Source organism: Phoca vitulina, unplaced genomic scaffold, assembly GCF_004348235.1.
Source record: "Phoca vitulina isolate PV1807 unplaced genomic scaffold, GSC_HSeal_1.0 scaffold42, whole genome shotgun sequence".
Lineage (NCBI taxonomy): Eukaryota > Metazoa > Chordata > Mammalia > Carnivora > Phocidae > Phoca > Phoca vitulina.
In genome coordinates this window covers 6703738-6721198 of record NW_022589745.1, presented here as the reverse complement: position 1 = coordinate 6721198, position 17461 = coordinate 6703738, and the positions used below count along the sequence as shown (strand labels likewise).

General features: G+C 47.2%; 1 protein-coding gene across 9 annotated transcripts in view; it reads right to left on the bottom strand.

Moving 5' to 3' along the window:
• Window positions 1-17461, bottom strand: part of ASAP2 (ArfGAP with SH3 domain, ankyrin repeat and PH domain 2) — a 165402-nt gene that overhangs the window by 35812 nt on the left and 112129 nt on the right. For all 9 annotated transcript variants that reach the window (XM_032430160.1, XM_032430161.1, XM_032430163.1 and 6 more), the window contains 5 exons: window positions 11975-12078; window positions 11811-11880; window positions 6027-6114; window positions 939-987; window positions 690-856 (listed from right to left, as the gene is read on the bottom strand). In XM_032430160.1, the coding sequence (XP_032286051.1) occupies window positions 690-856; window positions 939-987; window positions 6027-6114; window positions 11811-11880; window positions 11975-12078 (478 nt within the window). The remainder of the gene's footprint in view (window positions 1-689; window positions 857-938; window positions 988-6026; window positions 6115-11810; window positions 11881-11974; window positions 12079-17461) is intronic.

Below are 17461 nucleotides of genomic sequence, written 5' to 3'. Positions count from 1 at the left end.
CCAGAAACAGCTATTCCAAAGCTCCCCGGACCTCACGGCACCATTCCATCTTAGTCAGAAGAAATCCACTCCTTAGGCTTTTAAAATACTAGCTATTAAAATCTACAATGATACTCCATGTCGATTAAAAAAATGAAGCCCCTGAGAGGCTTCATCAAAATGAAGAATAAACATCTCATTTCATAGAACGTGCACCTGGGAGGGACCCGAAAACATTCTCGGCCAGTTCCTTCGCCTTCCATACAGGAAAACCGATACCTAACGAAGAAAGTGGCTCTCCCAGCATCACAGACTGAACAGCCGCTAGAAGTTCTACAAAGTAGCACAAAGAGAGGCTGGAGTAAATCCCGGGAAGAGCCGCCCCTACGCGGCCGCACAGCCAATATAATGAGCAGATGACCTTGGTTTCACCTGCCTTCTGTGCTTCCGTTTTCATTTCTTAAAAAGCTTCTAATCTCTTCAGCTCCATCGGGCCATCTTCGTGTTGCCCTGTGCGGGGCTCGGAGGTAGGCGTCTTCCCACCCTCCACCCTCCACCCCCCAAAGGTCTGCACACAGCCCAGGACGCAGCTGTGTGCTGCCCGGGCCCCGCCGGGTCTGCAGTGAAAGGGAAAATCGGTGACTGGTCTGTGAATCGTAATGAGATGTGACTGTCCCAGAGCTGGGGGGAGGGACGGGGGAGGGTGTCACCTGGTGCCCCACAGTCGCAGCACACGTCATTGCCCGTCATCCTCTGCACTTCGGAGATGATCTCCTTTGTCAGCTCCTGGACTATGTTATTTTCCCCGGTATTGTCATCCCCCTTAAATGCATTGTTTAAAGCTTCTTCTTTGCTGTTCTGCAGCACAGACATCCATCTAGAAAAATAACAGAGATGCTGTGTTAAAGCCCCAAGGACTGCGAGGTCCTGGCCCCAAGGCCCACCTCCAAGGAACTTACATTTGACATTCCTGCTCGTCCTCCGCTTGGAAGTGGTACGTCCTGTCATCTGCACGGCAAGAGGAGTTTGTCAGTTGTGAGCCTGCACGGTAATCCGCACAGGATTCCAGCAGAAAGTGGTTTATAACTAACCTCGGGAATAACCGCAACTCTCCGCTAGGAAATGAACCATCCCTAGAGAAGCGAGCCCTCCCTCGTGTCCTTCCATGCCTTGCTTGCCCTTGCTCTGGGGGATTGTGGCTTTATCATCCAAATTCACAAACCTGCCCTGCCCTCCATTCCAGTTCATAAAGAGATGAAACTTACCCAGGCCGAAGCTATTCAGGGATGGAAACCATCAACATCTTTTCAAAAGCTTTGCTTTTTAACTTGCTACAAAGTTGGTCCCCCCAAAAGTAATTGTTACAGCCCTTTGAATAATAAAAGCCTGTCCTCATGAGTATCTGAGAAGTTTTCTGGCCTTCCTGGAAAGAGGAGGCGTTCTAGGAGGCCATGGGAGTGCTGTGTTGCAGCGCGAAGCAGGAAGGACAGCCAGGTGATGACGGGATGTGAGACCGCAGGCTCACACACAGCCACGTGCGAACACAGCAGCGTCTACAAGGCTTGTCCCAGACTGCTGACCCCTGTGCACGGAGCAGAGAAGAGGGGCGCGGGATGTGCTATTCCTCCCAAAAGTGCAGAACCTCAGTCCAATTGTGGGAGAGCATCAGAGAAATCCAAGTTGAGGGACAGGTGACCAAAAAACCGATCAATCTTCTTCAAAACAAGTATCAAGGTCATGGAAGCCCAGGGAAGGCTCTGACGTTGCCTCAGCCAGTAGCAGATGAAGATGAAGTACAAACGAACCGCGGGATCCTGCAGGGAGTCCTGAGCACCGGCGGAAACGCCCGAACCATGTAAGACTCCTCGTGAGCAGCATCACCAATGTTGATCTCTGGGTTTTTTTGGGTTTTTTTAAAAGATTTTATTTATTTGACAGAGACACAGCGAGAGAGGGAACACAAGCAGGGGGGGTGGGAGAGGGAGAAGCAGGCTTCCCGCCGAGCAGGGAGCCCGACGTGGGGCTCGATCCCAGGACCTGGGATCATGACCGGAGCCGAAGGCAGACGCCTAACGCCTGAGCCCCCCAGGCGCCCAGATTCCCGGGTTTTGACAGAGTACGCATGCCGGTAACACGTGCCATGTGCTACGACAAGCCGTCCTGGCTGGTGAGGGGTATACAGAGATTCTGTCTACAGTGAGTCCAAAACAGAGCCAAAAAGGAAAATTAAATTTAAAACCAAACAGAACGAAAAAAGGGAGGAGACCCAACTTCTGCAGAGAGCAGAGCAGTGACCGTCCTTGGGGACGCACAGAACCCTCTGGGCCCCTCTGAATGAGCTCACACGTCGTCTTCCAGCAGTGGTCTTCACAGCCCTGGAAGCAGGCTGGTCCTGAGCGCGGCTCCTGGCGGGCTGGCTGGAGGGACACCGAGGCCCACGGAGGGCAAGCGGCAAAGACAAACACAGCCAGCGGCAGAGGAATCAGGTCTTCGACTCATGGTCCCATTCGCTTCTTCCCACCCTGTTGTACCGTTTTTCTCACACTAAGGGGGAACAGAACGACACCCCTGCTCCAACCCCACCCCGTCACCGAGGAGAAGAGCGGGACTTAAGAGAACAGTTTCAAGTTCAGAAATATGAACTGAATTTCGGGATTCAGCTGTTAGAGGCTGAGCCATGCAGAGGTGCCAGGGCCGGAAAGAGGGAGCAATGCCCCTTCTGCGGCTCCCACCTTCGGCCCTGATGTGAATGGCCTCATCCGGAGGCGGGGCCCGGAGGCGCAGAGCCACCCCCCCCACGGAGGGCCTCTGGGAGTTCTCGGGAAGCTGTGCTGTGGTGGGTAGTGCCAGAGGCTCTGTCTCTCACTGAGCCATCTCCCGGCCAGACCCGCACAGCTCCAGGAGGAGAATCGAGGCGGCCAGGGGAGCAGCCCATTTCCTTTGGCCAATTCTATATTCTGACATGTGAGGAGCAGGCGAAATGCTCTGTGAAAACTTCCAAGTAAGAATTCCCTCCTACAGACACTTTCGAGATGCTTATATATAAACTCAAGAACAGTTTCTAGCAGCTTCAACTCTGAGAGAAGGAAAAGCAAGAGAAGATGGTAGCTGGGGGCTGGGAAGGGCTGCCTCTCTGCGTGAGGCTCCAGCTCCAGCTGGCCACAGACCCAGTGCGTGGACCTGGAAAGACCCTGGCTCCTGGTCCGTCTTATTCAGGCTGCCGCTGACCTAGGTCACCTGCAAATTCTCCTGCACCTTCCATCCTGCCAAGGGTGACGGTGTGATTGAGGACAGTGGCGCAGGACTTGAGTTTGCAAAGGGTGGGGTCGATCTGAGGGCAACGGAGCTGGACAAGCTCCTGAAGGCCTGGCCTTGCCACAGAAACGTCCTCCTTGAGGAGCCCAGGCCCATTTACAGCTGGCCCCGAGTGGGGAATGCCTGCTGGGGGAAAGAATGGTAACGGAGGGCCCTGCAGGGAACCAACGGAAGCCAGCTGTCAGTCTCTTACTCTTCCGGGCTGCCTGAGCCATTTCGGGATGGCTTCCCAGGAGGAGGGTGACTCTGGGGGCCTGAGACACCCACAGCTGAAGTAACTTCCTCACTGCCCATGATCGTGCAGCTTGACTTTCGTTTCTCCAACCACCCAAATGTCTGAAGAGCTCAAACGCATCTTCGAGCTATGTGTCCCAGCAGCCTGGCCAGCAGGTGGGGGAGGAACAGAGAGGGCGACAGCCTCGTGTCCCGACTCAGGCACGATCAGACATGACCCCGAGCCCCAACCTTCTTGGGATGCTCGACAAATCAAGGCTTCACCGCTTGGCAGCGTCTCCCTGGAGGACTCCTGGCCGGTTTTCAGGCTTCTCTGTAACAACTAAACCCACATGCCGCTTCGACAAAGCATTTTCACCACACTACTCCTAGGAGAGTAACACCTTTTGAAAACTAGGATGAAAAATTCGTAGGATTGGGATTCACTCTACCCACTAAAGGACAGTGGGAAGAAGAAGAAAGAAGCATTTTTCAAAGAATGACAATGGACTCTGGCAAATTTACAAAAGTGCCTCAAACCGAATTCAGGAAGCCCTTCTGGGTATCAGAGGCAGGAAGCCCTTGCCCGAAGATGTTTATTATGCATTAGATAGTACAGCAAAGATACTGATGGAATCTTGGGAAATGCTGGCTTGCCAGAGCATTCACACGAAACCAGATTTACACAGGCCCGCATTCCCACACGTCCAGGGAATGCAATAATTCACGCTTGGTAGGGAGCGGGGCACACTTACCATCTACTGACCCCTCCTTGGTGCCTGACCAGTAGTTACAAACGTGTAGGTTGGGGAGTGCTTCGGGGTTGTTTACAAGTATGAAGTAAATGCCTCTGTGCATCTCACAGGGGCCTCCAGAGGGGTGCTGGAGGGAACAGGGCAAGCAGAGGGATGTTCACCTCTGCCCCCCCGTGTGCGCGCAGCTCGGGCAAGCTCTGTTAACTACTAAGAGCCCATCAGGTCTTGAAGGGTGACACACTGCTTATCATGGGTTATTGCTTCAGAAAAAAGATGGGCTAAAGCCTCCAAGTGGTCCCCAGCCACTTGCTGACATCAGCTTATACCAACAAGGTCTCTCCCTTTACCTAAAACTCTATTGCTCTCTGAAGGCAGGTAACCCCAGGAGCGATCCCATGTTATTATTTTTTAAAAAAGATTTATTTATTTATTTTAGAGGGAGAGCTCAGGGGGTACAGGGAGAGAGGGAGAGACAGAATCTCGAGCAGGCTCCCCACTGAGTGTGGAGGCTGACACGAGGCTCGATCTCATGACCCGGGGATCAGGACCTGAGCCAAAATCAAGTCAGATGCGCAACCCACTGAGCCACACAGGCGCCCCTCGATCCCACTGTAAACTACGGTCAGTCCTGCACGTTTGCACTGTCTCGTGTGAATGAAGGATCTGAGAGTACAGTGGGGTAAACACATTTGTGGCCCTCACGAGACTGAGGAAGGACACGGGGTTTGAAGCAGGATAAAGTCAATATTACAAATTAGTCTAGAATCTGAAGGACAGAACAATGCCCAAACCCTTCACACACATCACACTGCTCAAGGCTCTCCTCCAACTTAGTACAGTGTGCATTACAACGGGGACAACGGGGTACAAGGATGAACGGCCATGGGCCTCCGTCTCATCATCCAGAGAAGTGGAGGTGGTAATAATTACCTCCTAAGCTTGCTGTAAGCAATAAATCATATAAGAAATAACTTCCTAGCCCTCAGTAATATAATCCAACAGACATCTTAAAAAATAGCCACGTCATGCTCTGGATACTGAGGCAATTAAGACTGTGCTCATCTTCCTAAGATCACCTTCCTAAAATGCAGGTTTTAGACTTTTCCTCTATAAACACAATTCTTGTGCCTAAACCCCTTGTGACCCCTTTGAAAGGGGATCTGGCTCCTTCCTCCCCCCAAACTGTAACCCTGCCACCTAAAAGTGCCATGAACAAAGGCCAATCTTGTTTCAAGACACACTAGTCCTTTCCTTTCTTAGGGATGCTGAGTAGACACTCGTCACAACAGATGGTTCTGTGGTGATTCTTTTGTGTACACCACAAAAAAGAAAAGCATACAGAAGCAAAAAGACAAATTCTGTGGTGGGGAAGACAAAACAATTTCAAAAATGAAAGTTTCCAGGGCTCTGAAGACCTTACCATGTTAGTTGTGCAGCATTTCTAACATCACCCAAACCATGGAAGCTTTGACAACACAGAATCGTCCTTTTTTATAGTTAAGTGAGGAGATTTTAGGCTCAAGGGGCTGATCTAGTATAATCTCCTTGTTTACGGGGGCCCATGAGGAGAGCAGGGCCGCCCTCAGCGTCAGTTCCTAAACTGGAGGGACTGGCAAACAAACAGCTATGAGTGGAAAGAGGAAGCATGTATGTCATGTGAAGGCATTTCTCCTTGACAATCAATTCTTTGAAATGGGATTGATGCCCCAGCAGAGAGTTGAAAATCATTTCTCTAGCGGCCTAGCACCTGAGAAATAAACTTACGTGAAATAAGGTCAAAACACTTTTTCTCCTCGGGGTTGGTCTTCACTTGGCAGGTTAACAGGTTGAGCTTTGCAGGAGGCCGGTTTGCCTGTTTAAAAACAGAGAAACAGGGAGATGTGTAGGAAGGAGGGGAAAATCATATGGTATCATTTCTCATTAAAATACAGCAAGAACATGGGGTGCCTGGGGGGCTCAGTCTGTTAAGTGTCCACCTTCAGCTCAGGTCACGATCTCAGGGTCCTGGGATTGAGCCCCGTGTCCAGCTCTGCGCCCAGCCGGGAGTCTGCTTGTCCCTCTGCCCCTTCCCCTGCTCCCATTCTCTCTCTTTCTCTGAAATAAATAAAATCTTTAAAAAAAAATACAGCAAGAACAGGATTTCCACTAGTTTGCAAAGATGGCTTGCAGAAGGCAGATGTTATGTAGGCAGGCACAACACAGCGTGTCCTTAAATCTCAGCTCCCTGGGAGGCAGGTGCCACTTCCTGGGAGGGACACGGTGGCCCCACACCTACCCAGCCAGGGCGCAAGTGATGCCTGCCGTGAGGCCCATGGGCGTGGGCTCCCTGACATCAAAATGCTCCACGGCTAATGCTCTGAGACATCCGTCCCAATTCCCACTGATGACACAGATGGTTGGCTGGGTGACTTAGGCACCAAGCTCAATTTCTGGTGATCTTAGAAGTGTTTTCCTGAGTGTAAACACTCACTTCCAAGGAAAGAAATCTCATAGCACAAAAATGACAGAGAAAGTATTTTCCCTACTTTTTGAAGTCACAACAGGTAACAGATTGATAATCCTAAATGCTAACCATTTGTCACTTAAGTTTTAACAGAACCCATCTCATTCACATAAGTACCCCGAATCCCCCCAACACAGTGGCAACAAAAGATCATAATACATTTTTGTCAGAGAGATGTCAAAATGGGTATTTTATTACCATTTCAAAAACCACCATAATTTGTCCAAAAAAAAGCAAAGATCAAAGGATAAGATAATTTCAGGGGAAAAAAAAATATCAATGGTAAAATGTCTCTCAGAAATCTTGGAGAAATCTCCAAATATGAATGGGCTTATCTTACCCACCTCCCAAGCTGCTGAAGGAAAAGATCAAATAAAATGCCGTATACTCAACCTTTTTATTCACCCTACCTGTGGCCACCAGCCGCATTTACAGGTTGTGAAAGCTTGGATTTGGCATTCATTGAGAAACACACACATGAGCATCCACACCTGGGCAGACCTGTGAGACCTTCATTCATTTATAAACTCCCTTCCACTAAACTCAAGGTAGGGGTAAGGGAGCATAGTCTCCATTCAAATAGGATGGATCCTTGCAGTGTGAAGTTTGGGTTTGATAAAAGGAAGGTGGGGTAAAAACAGAAGTTGGATAAAAAGGGTGGACCAGACTCTCCCGGTCTGTAGCCATGCTGGGCTCATCTCTTACATGAAATTCACTGGATATTCTCCACAGTCGTAGATGCCTACCAGAATCCTTCAATCGTCAGAAATCAGTATTAAAAGACTTCAAGCTCTATCCAATCTTGCAAACCTTGACAATTCCAAGTGAAAGTACCATCAATCCAATTTTGGATCTTTACCAACAGAATTACCTGGCTCATCTAGGAACCAATGCACCGAATGATATATTTCTACAGCGCCAAGTGGTTGACCACACCACGATGCAACCACATACTTGACCGCATAAAGTAGTTGTCTACCTGTCACCTCCTGTGATCACACAACTACATATATGCATCTAGGGGACGTTCCTGGCCTATTTCCAAACTGCTGGTGTCCACCGGATCTCAGGCACAGGAGCAGTAAGAGGGACTGGTGTACACAGAAATACTTTCATGCACAAGAAGATAATTCTGAATAATAAGAGTAGCTACATTTACTCAGCAATTAAAAACCATCACCATCATCATCATCATCATTATTATGATTTGCCTATAGGAGGCAGGTACTGTTCTAAGAATTTTTAATAAAATAACTCATTTAATTTTCCTAAACTGACCTTTGAGGTAGGAACTGCTCCAGTTTTACAGACAGAGGGACTGGCCCAGATAGACTAAGTAACGTGATGGATCTTACAGAGCTTTGGGGCAGTGAAGCAACACTTGAGCCAAGGGCAGCCTGGGCTCAGAGCACAAGCTCTTAACTGCAGCACATGGATTTCCGTGGAAAGCAGAGGCACGGACCTGGACATATCTGTGCATACCTTTCAGTGCCACAAAGAAGCACAACTGAATTAAAACCACCTTCTAACTTGTATCCTTCCATTTTCCCTGTGCCATGGGGAAGGCTGCTCATTCTTACCAAGACAGCTACCCTCAAAGACAGACTGTCCTTCACATGTACAAACGGCACAAGACATGGGAAAATATTCAGGGCCTCTATTTGAAGTAGGGATAATTCTAAAGGCACAAATGTGGCTACATGTTCAAAGTAACAGCTGTCAGAGTAGGTCCCCAAAACTCAGAACAGCTGATACTGCTTAAGATGTCAGCTTGTATGTTTTACATTAATAAATGTTTGCTATTTGTCCATCCAGATTAAGGAGTAGCTGACACAAAAGCTGTAAGAGGGGCGCCTGGGTGGCTCAGTTGGTTAAGCGACTGCCTTCGGCTCAGGTCATGATCCTAGAGTCCCGGGATCGAGTCCCGCATCAGGCTCCCTGCTCGGCAGGGAGTCTGCTTCTCCCTCTGACCCTCCTCCCTCTCATGCTCTCTGTCTCTCATTCTCTCTCTCTCAAATAAATAAATAAAATCTTTAAAAAAAAAAAAAAAAAAAAAAGCTGTAAGAAAAAATCTACAGGAGAAAATTTTTAAATAGAGAAAACTCTATCCTTTCAATTCTCTCCCCTGCTGCAATTTGGGGGAAATGGTGTCATCACTGAATTCAGCTATAGAACAGTTCTACCTAATGCATCAGATACCAGCGCTCTTTGAGAGCTTAATTTGAAAAGCTCTGCCTTAATAGAAAGGAAGGATCGGGAAAGAGATCTATAGATTTTGTGTTTGACTCAAGGCACTGATTATCAGAGCTCCTCTCATTTTAATAATGCCATTCTATTTTTTCCAATTTCTCAGGCCTTTAATAGGAAGTCTGTATTCTTCATGATTGATGATCATTAAAAAAAAATGAGACTACATAATAACCAGGGGACATTTCTTCCAGTTTAAAAAGTCTCCAGTCTTTGGCAGTGTGGCAAAGTGATGCACTTGGCAAAGATGATACTCAATTAGTTATTTTGTCCCAAGGATCACTTTTCCCAGTGCCAGAAAACACAATTAACCTTGGCTAACACGGAATACCAACTACAGCTTTCACTGAATTCATCCGGATGTTATCACCGTCCCTCTGCTAGAATACAGGACACAACAGTCTCCTCTCCCAAAGGCTGCCAGCTTCCTGGGAAGAAACTGGTTTTCCAAATGGCACAAATACACCCCGTGCTTCCACAATGTAAAGATCTGATTCTCCACTGAGCGCCAGATACCGCTCTTAGATCCCCATTTACTCAATCAGGTCTTTGTGAACAACTGTCCTTTTCCCCCGATGATAAATTAGCCTACTCAGGGAGACGCTGGCTACAAAGGAGCCAAATCCAAACAAAATCAAACAAAAAGGCATCTCTCAAATCCCTTTCTCGGCAGAGGTTAATTCACATCACTGCCCGTGAACACTGAGTGCAGTGGCACGTGTGTGTGTGTGTGTGTGTGTGTTGGGGGGCGGATTCTGCTTTCCAGAGCAAGCAGAATGCACACAGAATTAGGAGAAAAGGACAGCTCTGTGGTGTGTGTATAGGCCCTGCTTTAGTAACCCTCTGGTCCTCCTGGCAAGGCAGAGGGCCAGAGGCAAGGCTGCTCCCACGGCACCCAGCCCAGGCTGCGAAGGGCCCGGTGAGTCACAGAGAGCGCGCAGAGATTCCCTAGACGGGGATCCCCCTAAACACAAAGCACTTATTAAATATGCAAGTTGCGTGACAAGGTGAGCTGTCAGCACGCTAGTAAAGCTAGCTATAACTACTACCTGCCAAAAACCGGAGCAACCCATCAACATTTAAAGGAAACTGAGCCTCTGCATCTGCTAGGGAGAAGTAATGGAAGTGATGTGAGCCCAAGTTTACACTGTGAGCAAAGGATTACTAGGCCTGTTTTCATTTCTCTCTCGGAGGGAGAACCACTCGCCGGCTTAAGCCGAGGCTCTGGGTCTAGCAGAATGCTTTAATGAGGCAAATATACCAAATGACTTAAGAGCTGTAAAGAGGCACAGAATGAAACTCAGTCTTACTCTGTGAAATTTTCTGCATGGAGGCAATAAACCTGAATTAAAACAAACAATTGAGTAGAAAACAATTTGAAAGCAGAGCACAGAATCACAGGTGTTTGGAGCAGGGACGGAACCTGACCATCATCCAGTCTGGGGTCTTAATTTTAAAGAGGCATGGTGACTAGATAGATTGGCCTCCCTGAGTCTATAGCACTCCTCCCCAACACTCAGGCATATGTCTATACGGAAAAAACATCACGTCAGGATCAAACTGCACAGTCCTGGGAGTGATGTCGTGACCACGAAGGAGGCCAGTGAAGGCTGGATTTTAGAAAAGAGAAATGATCTCTATTTGCCCAGGCAAGAGACACATTCAATCTCCTAGGCCAAAGGTCCCAAGAGATCCCTATAGACACTGAACGTATGCTAGGGCCCAGTCTCTCTCTCTTCCCCAAGCAGAGTCAGTGAAAACGAAGGGGCCCCTAGTGGGACACATCGAGGCTCAAGTGAGGTTTTACTCTGTTTCCTTATGCATGAGTCATGAGAAGAGCTGTTTCTCTGGAACTCACGTTGAGCTATTACCTGTCTACAGCTGTGCTCCTGCCCATCTCTGCCTTTCACCAGGGGAACTGGTGGGAAAGGGGGTTGGGGGGAATGACAATGACTCCGGGTCTTCTCTACTCCCATGCACTCACAGGACTGGGGCTGCTCGTATGCACATAGTACCAGGCCTTCTGCTTGGGGAACAGAAATGCTGGCCACCATCAGTGTTCTCATTAGTCCCAAAATAGCAACAGCTCAGCCTTTAGACATTTTCAAAAATGTCTACCAGCCTACATGGTATTTATCAGATTCTGTCATACCAGGTAAGGCATGATACGCCTAAGCCACCGGGGAAAGAGCACCGCGGTGTGAAAGGCTGTGTTTGTAACTGTGGTTAAAATCCCTGGTCTGGAAGATAGATTAGTAAATCATTTTATTCAGATTGACTGGTTTTTCAATAGGCTACACACAGAGGCCTCCGTTTCTTGCAAGGACTCTTATACACAGGATGACAGAAAAAGGTCTTGATTAAGGTTGGGCGCAGTGTGTTAGATTTCTACAACACATGACTGAAATCTCTCTCCTCTTGGATTTCGGATTCCCAGTGTATTGACCACAGAAACGCTTCCCCTCTAGTGGAAAAGTAGGCATCTTCCCAAGCAGGATGTTCAATGTCCAGAGACAAAGACAGCTGGGAAGTGGTGGGCTGTTTGTTTCTGGAAGCCACCGGCGTCTAAATGAAGACCACCGACCCAGTCAGGCAGTGAACGACACAAGGCTCGCCCCAGCTGGAGCAGCGTGAACAGGGGACAGGTGCACCACATCGAGAAGGACCCCAGATGCGCTCTCCTAGCTGGGGCGGGGGGGTGTCTTTAAACGGCGTTGTCAAGGCCAGACCGTGCCCAGTGGCTGGCATCCCCCACTCACCTCCCTGCAGCAGCCCCCGAATTAAAAGAGAATACTTACGGTGCCGTGAGATATGGTCAGGAATCCATTTTTAACTGAACATTTCCTTTTCTGCCACACTTTTCGGATCCTTAGAGATAAATGGGAAAGAAAAAATAAGAGTTGAGCAATTTTGGGCGCAGGAGACCCACGCGCACGTCACCTCCAGCCCCACGGCCACTTACCCGTCGCTCTTCTTATAGAGATTGCCGTTCCGCTCAGTCCCGTGCTCTTTGTTTCCCTGAGGCTGATGTAAACTATAGGCTGTACTCTGGCGAATTTGTGGATCCTAAAAATGGTCGAGAAGTTGCTTTTAATCCTGTCCAGATTCCAAGTTTTAAAAAAGCCGTCCTTACATTTTTTTTTAATTAGAGAAATGTCATCTATCGGCACACCAAAAAAAAAAAAAAAAAAAAGGGCATAAAAGTCATACCCAGGAATTCGTTAATGCCACCTGCAAGGCTGGAGAAGTAAATGTCAAACCAGCATCCCCCAACCGGCTGATGGAGAATGAGCTATTTGGAAGTTACAGATTTTACTTAATTATGAGCCTTAAGTCCCTGATAATGGCAAGAAGCTCCTGGTGTGGCAAAAGCAGCTTTCAGAAGAAAGGTAACATATGTGTTAGAAAAGGCAGCACTTTTAAGCAAGAAAAATCCCCAATGTTCCACCTCTTACTTGTAGGCAAGTTACTTACGCTCCCTGCCTCAGTTTCTTCCTTGGAAAATAGGAAAACAATACCCAGTAAAATGGTAAATATAGTAAGGTCTGAGTAAGAGAACACGTGTGAACACCCGGGACATAACAGGTGTTGAACAATATTCCCCTCCTGATCCATCAACCCAACAAAGGGGCCGAAGCACTGAACCTAACCGCCTCAGCCTCAGGGCAGACTGTGCACTTGGTCAGCAGAGAATCTGCCACAGTTGGAAACTCTGGTCTTCAGCTACCCCGGGCATCCAGTGGGCGCTCAACTATTGAACAGATGATATCAGAAGCCCTGAGCCGAGCATGGAAAGGAGCTGTCCATACTAGAACTGGAAATTCTGGCAGACATAGGAAACGGGGAAGCAAAACATGAACAGAGTTCACAGGCCAATTGTTTATTGAGAAGCTCCCAACTGCTCCATTTCATAATGGAGGAAATAGAAACATGATGAAAATAAGTGATTTGGTTAAGATGCAGAGCCTGTTAGGGCCAGAGAGGAGAATGGAAGGGAATTCCAACCTCCCCCTCGATGCTCCTTCCATGTGCCCTCACCAGAAGATGTCCCAAGACACAGTCTTATCTCCACCATCCTTGGGGAAACTAGGCACTGCCTAATGAAGAAAGAACTAATACATGACAGTCAAAGTAATCCGGACCAAGAACACAAGTATTCTAGAAGTGAAGGGCCAAGTGGGGGAAGCCGCAGGAGTCTGGAGGGACGGAGTTTTTGAGATGAAAGCAAGCAGAGATGGAGAATAAGGGGAGAGTAACACACAGACGCATGGAGAGAAAAGTGGTGGCTGTGGTCATCCTCTGTGGATATCAGGACAGCTAGTGTAGCTAAGACAAAGTGGGCCAAGTGGTAGAAGGGACAGACAGACTTGAGTCAGAGTTACCGACTTCATCTGAAGGCAACAGCAAGCCACCTCAGTTCTTGACAGTTTTAAAGGTTTTTGAAGGATAACATTTTAAATTTTGATGAAATTTATCTATTGCTTCTTTTATCATTTGTACTTTAGATGTCACATCTAAGAAACCATGGCTTACTCCCAAGATCATGAAGAGTTATACCTATGTTTTCTTCTAAGAATCTGAGTTTCAGCTCTTAGACTTAGGTTTCTGATCCATTTTGAGTTAATTTTTGGTTATGGTGTGAGGTAGGGGTCCAAATTCATTTCTTTGCTTGTGGCTATCCAGTTGTCCCAGCAACACTTGTTGAAAAGACTATTCTTTCTTCACTGAATTGTCTTAGCACCCATGTTGAAAAAACCATTGGCCATCTGTATAAGGGTTTATTTCTGGACTCTCAATTCTGTTTCACTGATCAGTAAGCCTAACCTTGCAGCAGTACCACACTGTCTTGATTATTATAGCTTAGTGGTGAATTTTGAAATCAGGAAGTGTGAGTCCTCCAACTTGTGTTCTTTTTCAAGGCTGTTTTGACTATTCTGGGTCCCCTGCATTTCCTTATGAGTTTTAGAATCAGCTTGTCAATTTCTGCAAAAAGGAAGGGGGGAATTTGATAGGGATGGCACTGAATCTGCAGATCAGTAAGGGGGCTGTGGCCATCTGAACAGTATTAAATCCTCCATTCCATGAACATGGTCTGTCTAGCACAGGCGTTTGGTTTTGTTTTGTTTTTAGCACTGACTTTTTAATTGTGAAATATATATGGGACTACTCTGCAAATAAGGAAAATCAAAAGAAAATCTTGATCTGAGAAATCAATAACGTGCTCAGGCATCCCATTACTGAATTGACAACAGAGCCTAGACAAATAGACCCCAAAATAGGAGAAACATCCTCATTCTTCACAGAGAGTTCACGCAGCACTCCTGCCTCCAGACGGGCAAACAACTCACTCATCAGGTGAGGATGGTGCCAATTTCCACACTCTCTCAGAAGGGCAGAATATTAGCACTAGAAATCTAGAGCAAACCCAGCTTTATGCATCATTGGGAATAAATGCAGTGGAGGAGAAACAGAGAAGTGCTGCTCACCTATACGAATCCCTGTGAAAGACTAAAAATAAACCTGTCAAAAGACTAAACTGCACAACCAAGAAATACGACTATTGATTTAGGGAGGAAAAAAAACCCCGCACAAAGTAAGTGGTGGGATCATGTGACAACATTGCCGAATGTGTTCACGCCGACCATATTAATCAGAACGCTCACAGGCCTTATGAACAGGAAAAAGCCCATTCTTCTTTTCAACAGAATCAGACCCTTTGCCAGACTTTAAGGAAGAAATTATGGTTTTATTCTTTAGACCAGACATTTCTTGAATCAATTAAAAAGTGGAGGCAAATCTGAAGCCGTACAATGTAAAATGTGTAAATAAGAGGAATATATTCTATTTGACATAAAATTGAATCTGCTTTAGAACTAATTATTTCAACATCTTCAAGGTGACTTCTAAGTGATCCAACAAAAACAGCCTTTCTTCACCTGTTCACAGAGGTATTTTATACAATACCTCATCAGGTGAAGGGGTGACAAATGAAGTTTGCCTTTTCACATAACCAAGACTGCAACTCAATGGAATATAATCCAAGAGAAAAGAGACTTTACTTCTGGGAAAAAGAAGAATCTAACACAGAGAGGCGACTGGCTGGGGGCTGGGGTATCCACGTTACCCTGACTCTCGGAGACTCTCCATCACACTCTGCACTTCCTAGAAAAGCCAAGGATGCCCAGGACTTGACTGAGTGAGCCTCACAATGTGGAGACTGTCCCTATGTCTGAAGCACATAGGTTAAGTAGGCATTTTATGGACCTTCAGAAGGCTCTCCTAAGGTTCTTTCAATAAGCACATATCCTCTATCCTGTGACATCCAGGCAAGTTCTCAGACCCCAGGAACCCTCCATGACCCTAAAGTTTATGTGGCCATATGAAGTGTTAGGCATTGGGTCCTGCCAAGACAGAGAATGCCCAAATGAGCAGTAGATTTAATATCTGAAATTTTCAGGAACAGGGGAAAAAAGAGTGATGATGTTGCATAGGTTATACATATAAAGATCTACTCATTACATCAGAAGTATCCCTGAGCTCCCTAAGACCCTAGAACATCATAAAAACTTACACACTTTAGGGGCGCCTGGGTGGTTCAGTCGGTTAAGCATCTGCCTTCAGCTCAGGTCATGATCCCGGGGTCCTGGGATCGAGCCCCATGTTGGGCTCTCTGCTCAGTGGGGAGTCTGCTTCTCCCTCTCCTTCTGCCCCTCCCCCTGCTCATGTGTGCGCTCACGCTCTAATAAGTAAATAAATAATCTAAAAAACAACAACAAACTTATACACTTTGTCTGTCTACCTCTTAGAAAGTCTGTATTCAGACAATTCTTGTGATAAATGGATCACCAAGGAATCACCCCTGGATGCTTGAAGTTTCTCTACCAAGGGAGAGCTGTAATGTCCAAGTATGTCCCACATACGTCCAAGTACCTTCTTGGGCTATGACAGGTGTGTCCACTCACATGGACACAACCAGGAGCTGGGGGCTTTGCTAAGCAAGCACTAAGCCATGGTCTAAGAACAGTGTTTTCAAATCTCATTACCACACATTCCCCATTATTTCTGGATATTTTTTAAAGAAGATTCTGTCTGATACAAGGTATTATTAAAGTCCTATAATCTGGCTAAAGAGAACAGGCTTGCAGTGGAATAGACCAGGGTTGAAATCCTGGCCCTGACACTACTGAGTGGGCTCCAGCAAGTACACTTTCCTCCTCTCTTGGACTTAAGTTGTAAATGTGGGCAGGTGGTATTATATATTACCACCTGCCCTGCAAGCCCGTTGTCTGGATTACTGGTCACAGTTATCAAGTACCTGGAAAGACCTGAGAAATAAGGCAAGTAGGCATGGCCAAACCACAGAGCAGAACCCTGATGCAGTGAGGGGACAGGAAGTGAAGTGTGGATCAAGGCAGGCAACTGGGGAAGTGGGAGAACCAGGGGTCAGAAACAGGGGGGTCAGTCTAGGTTGGGGTGTGACGGCTCCTAAATCAGAGTGGGGAAGAGGGTCAAGTGGGCAGAAGGACAACCTATCAGAGACAACACCACAAACAGCCACTGCTGTTCAACCAACAAGTGGTGGGAATTAGGTATTTTTTGGTTCACTATGGTTCTTCAGCATCTAGGAGCACAGTATCTGTTGAATGAACGAACGAACTAGAACCTGTTTATCAAGACAATGTGTGAAGTGCTTTATAGAGACTATCCTCTAGATCTCATAACAACTCTCTGAGGTGGCAGTATCATTCCTGTTTTACAGATGAAGAGACCAAGGCGTGGAGAGATCAGGTAACTTGCTCCACGCCATCCTAGTAGGAAGTGAAGACCTACGATTAATTCATGCTCTTCTGCTCTGCTAGACAGTTACCCAGGCAAATTTTCCATCCTGGTCAGAAGCTGGCCCACCTGCCCCACCTGCTGGGACTCTACTAACTCTGAATCATCCTCCAAGCCCTCATTCCCGACGTACTAACGCGCCTAGCACATATACCCATCTCCCACACAGGGGAGACACCCCTTCTGGGAGCTGACCTCCACTGGAGCGCTCATCACACTGTATCCCAATTTTCTGACCCTACTCCCAGGCTGTGAGCCCTTTAAGAGGTGAACACTGTATCTATCTTACTCTGTCTGTGCGGAGCCTGGTCTAGAGTAACTGCTAAGAAAATGCGGGTTGAGGGGCGCCTGGGTGGCGTAAGCAGTTGAGCGTTTTGGCTCAGATCACGATCTCACTATCGTGAGTTGGAGCCCCGCATCAGGCTCTGTGTTCAGTGGGGAGTCTGCTTCAGATTCTCTCTCCCTCTCCCTCCTGACATGCTCTCTCTCTCATAAATAAATAAAATCTTTAAAAAAAACAGAGAGAAAGAGAAGAAGAAAATGGGAGTTGAATGTGTGACTCAATGAACAAGTCTTCCATGAAGGGCGAACTGAAGGCCAGTCAGGCCACTGG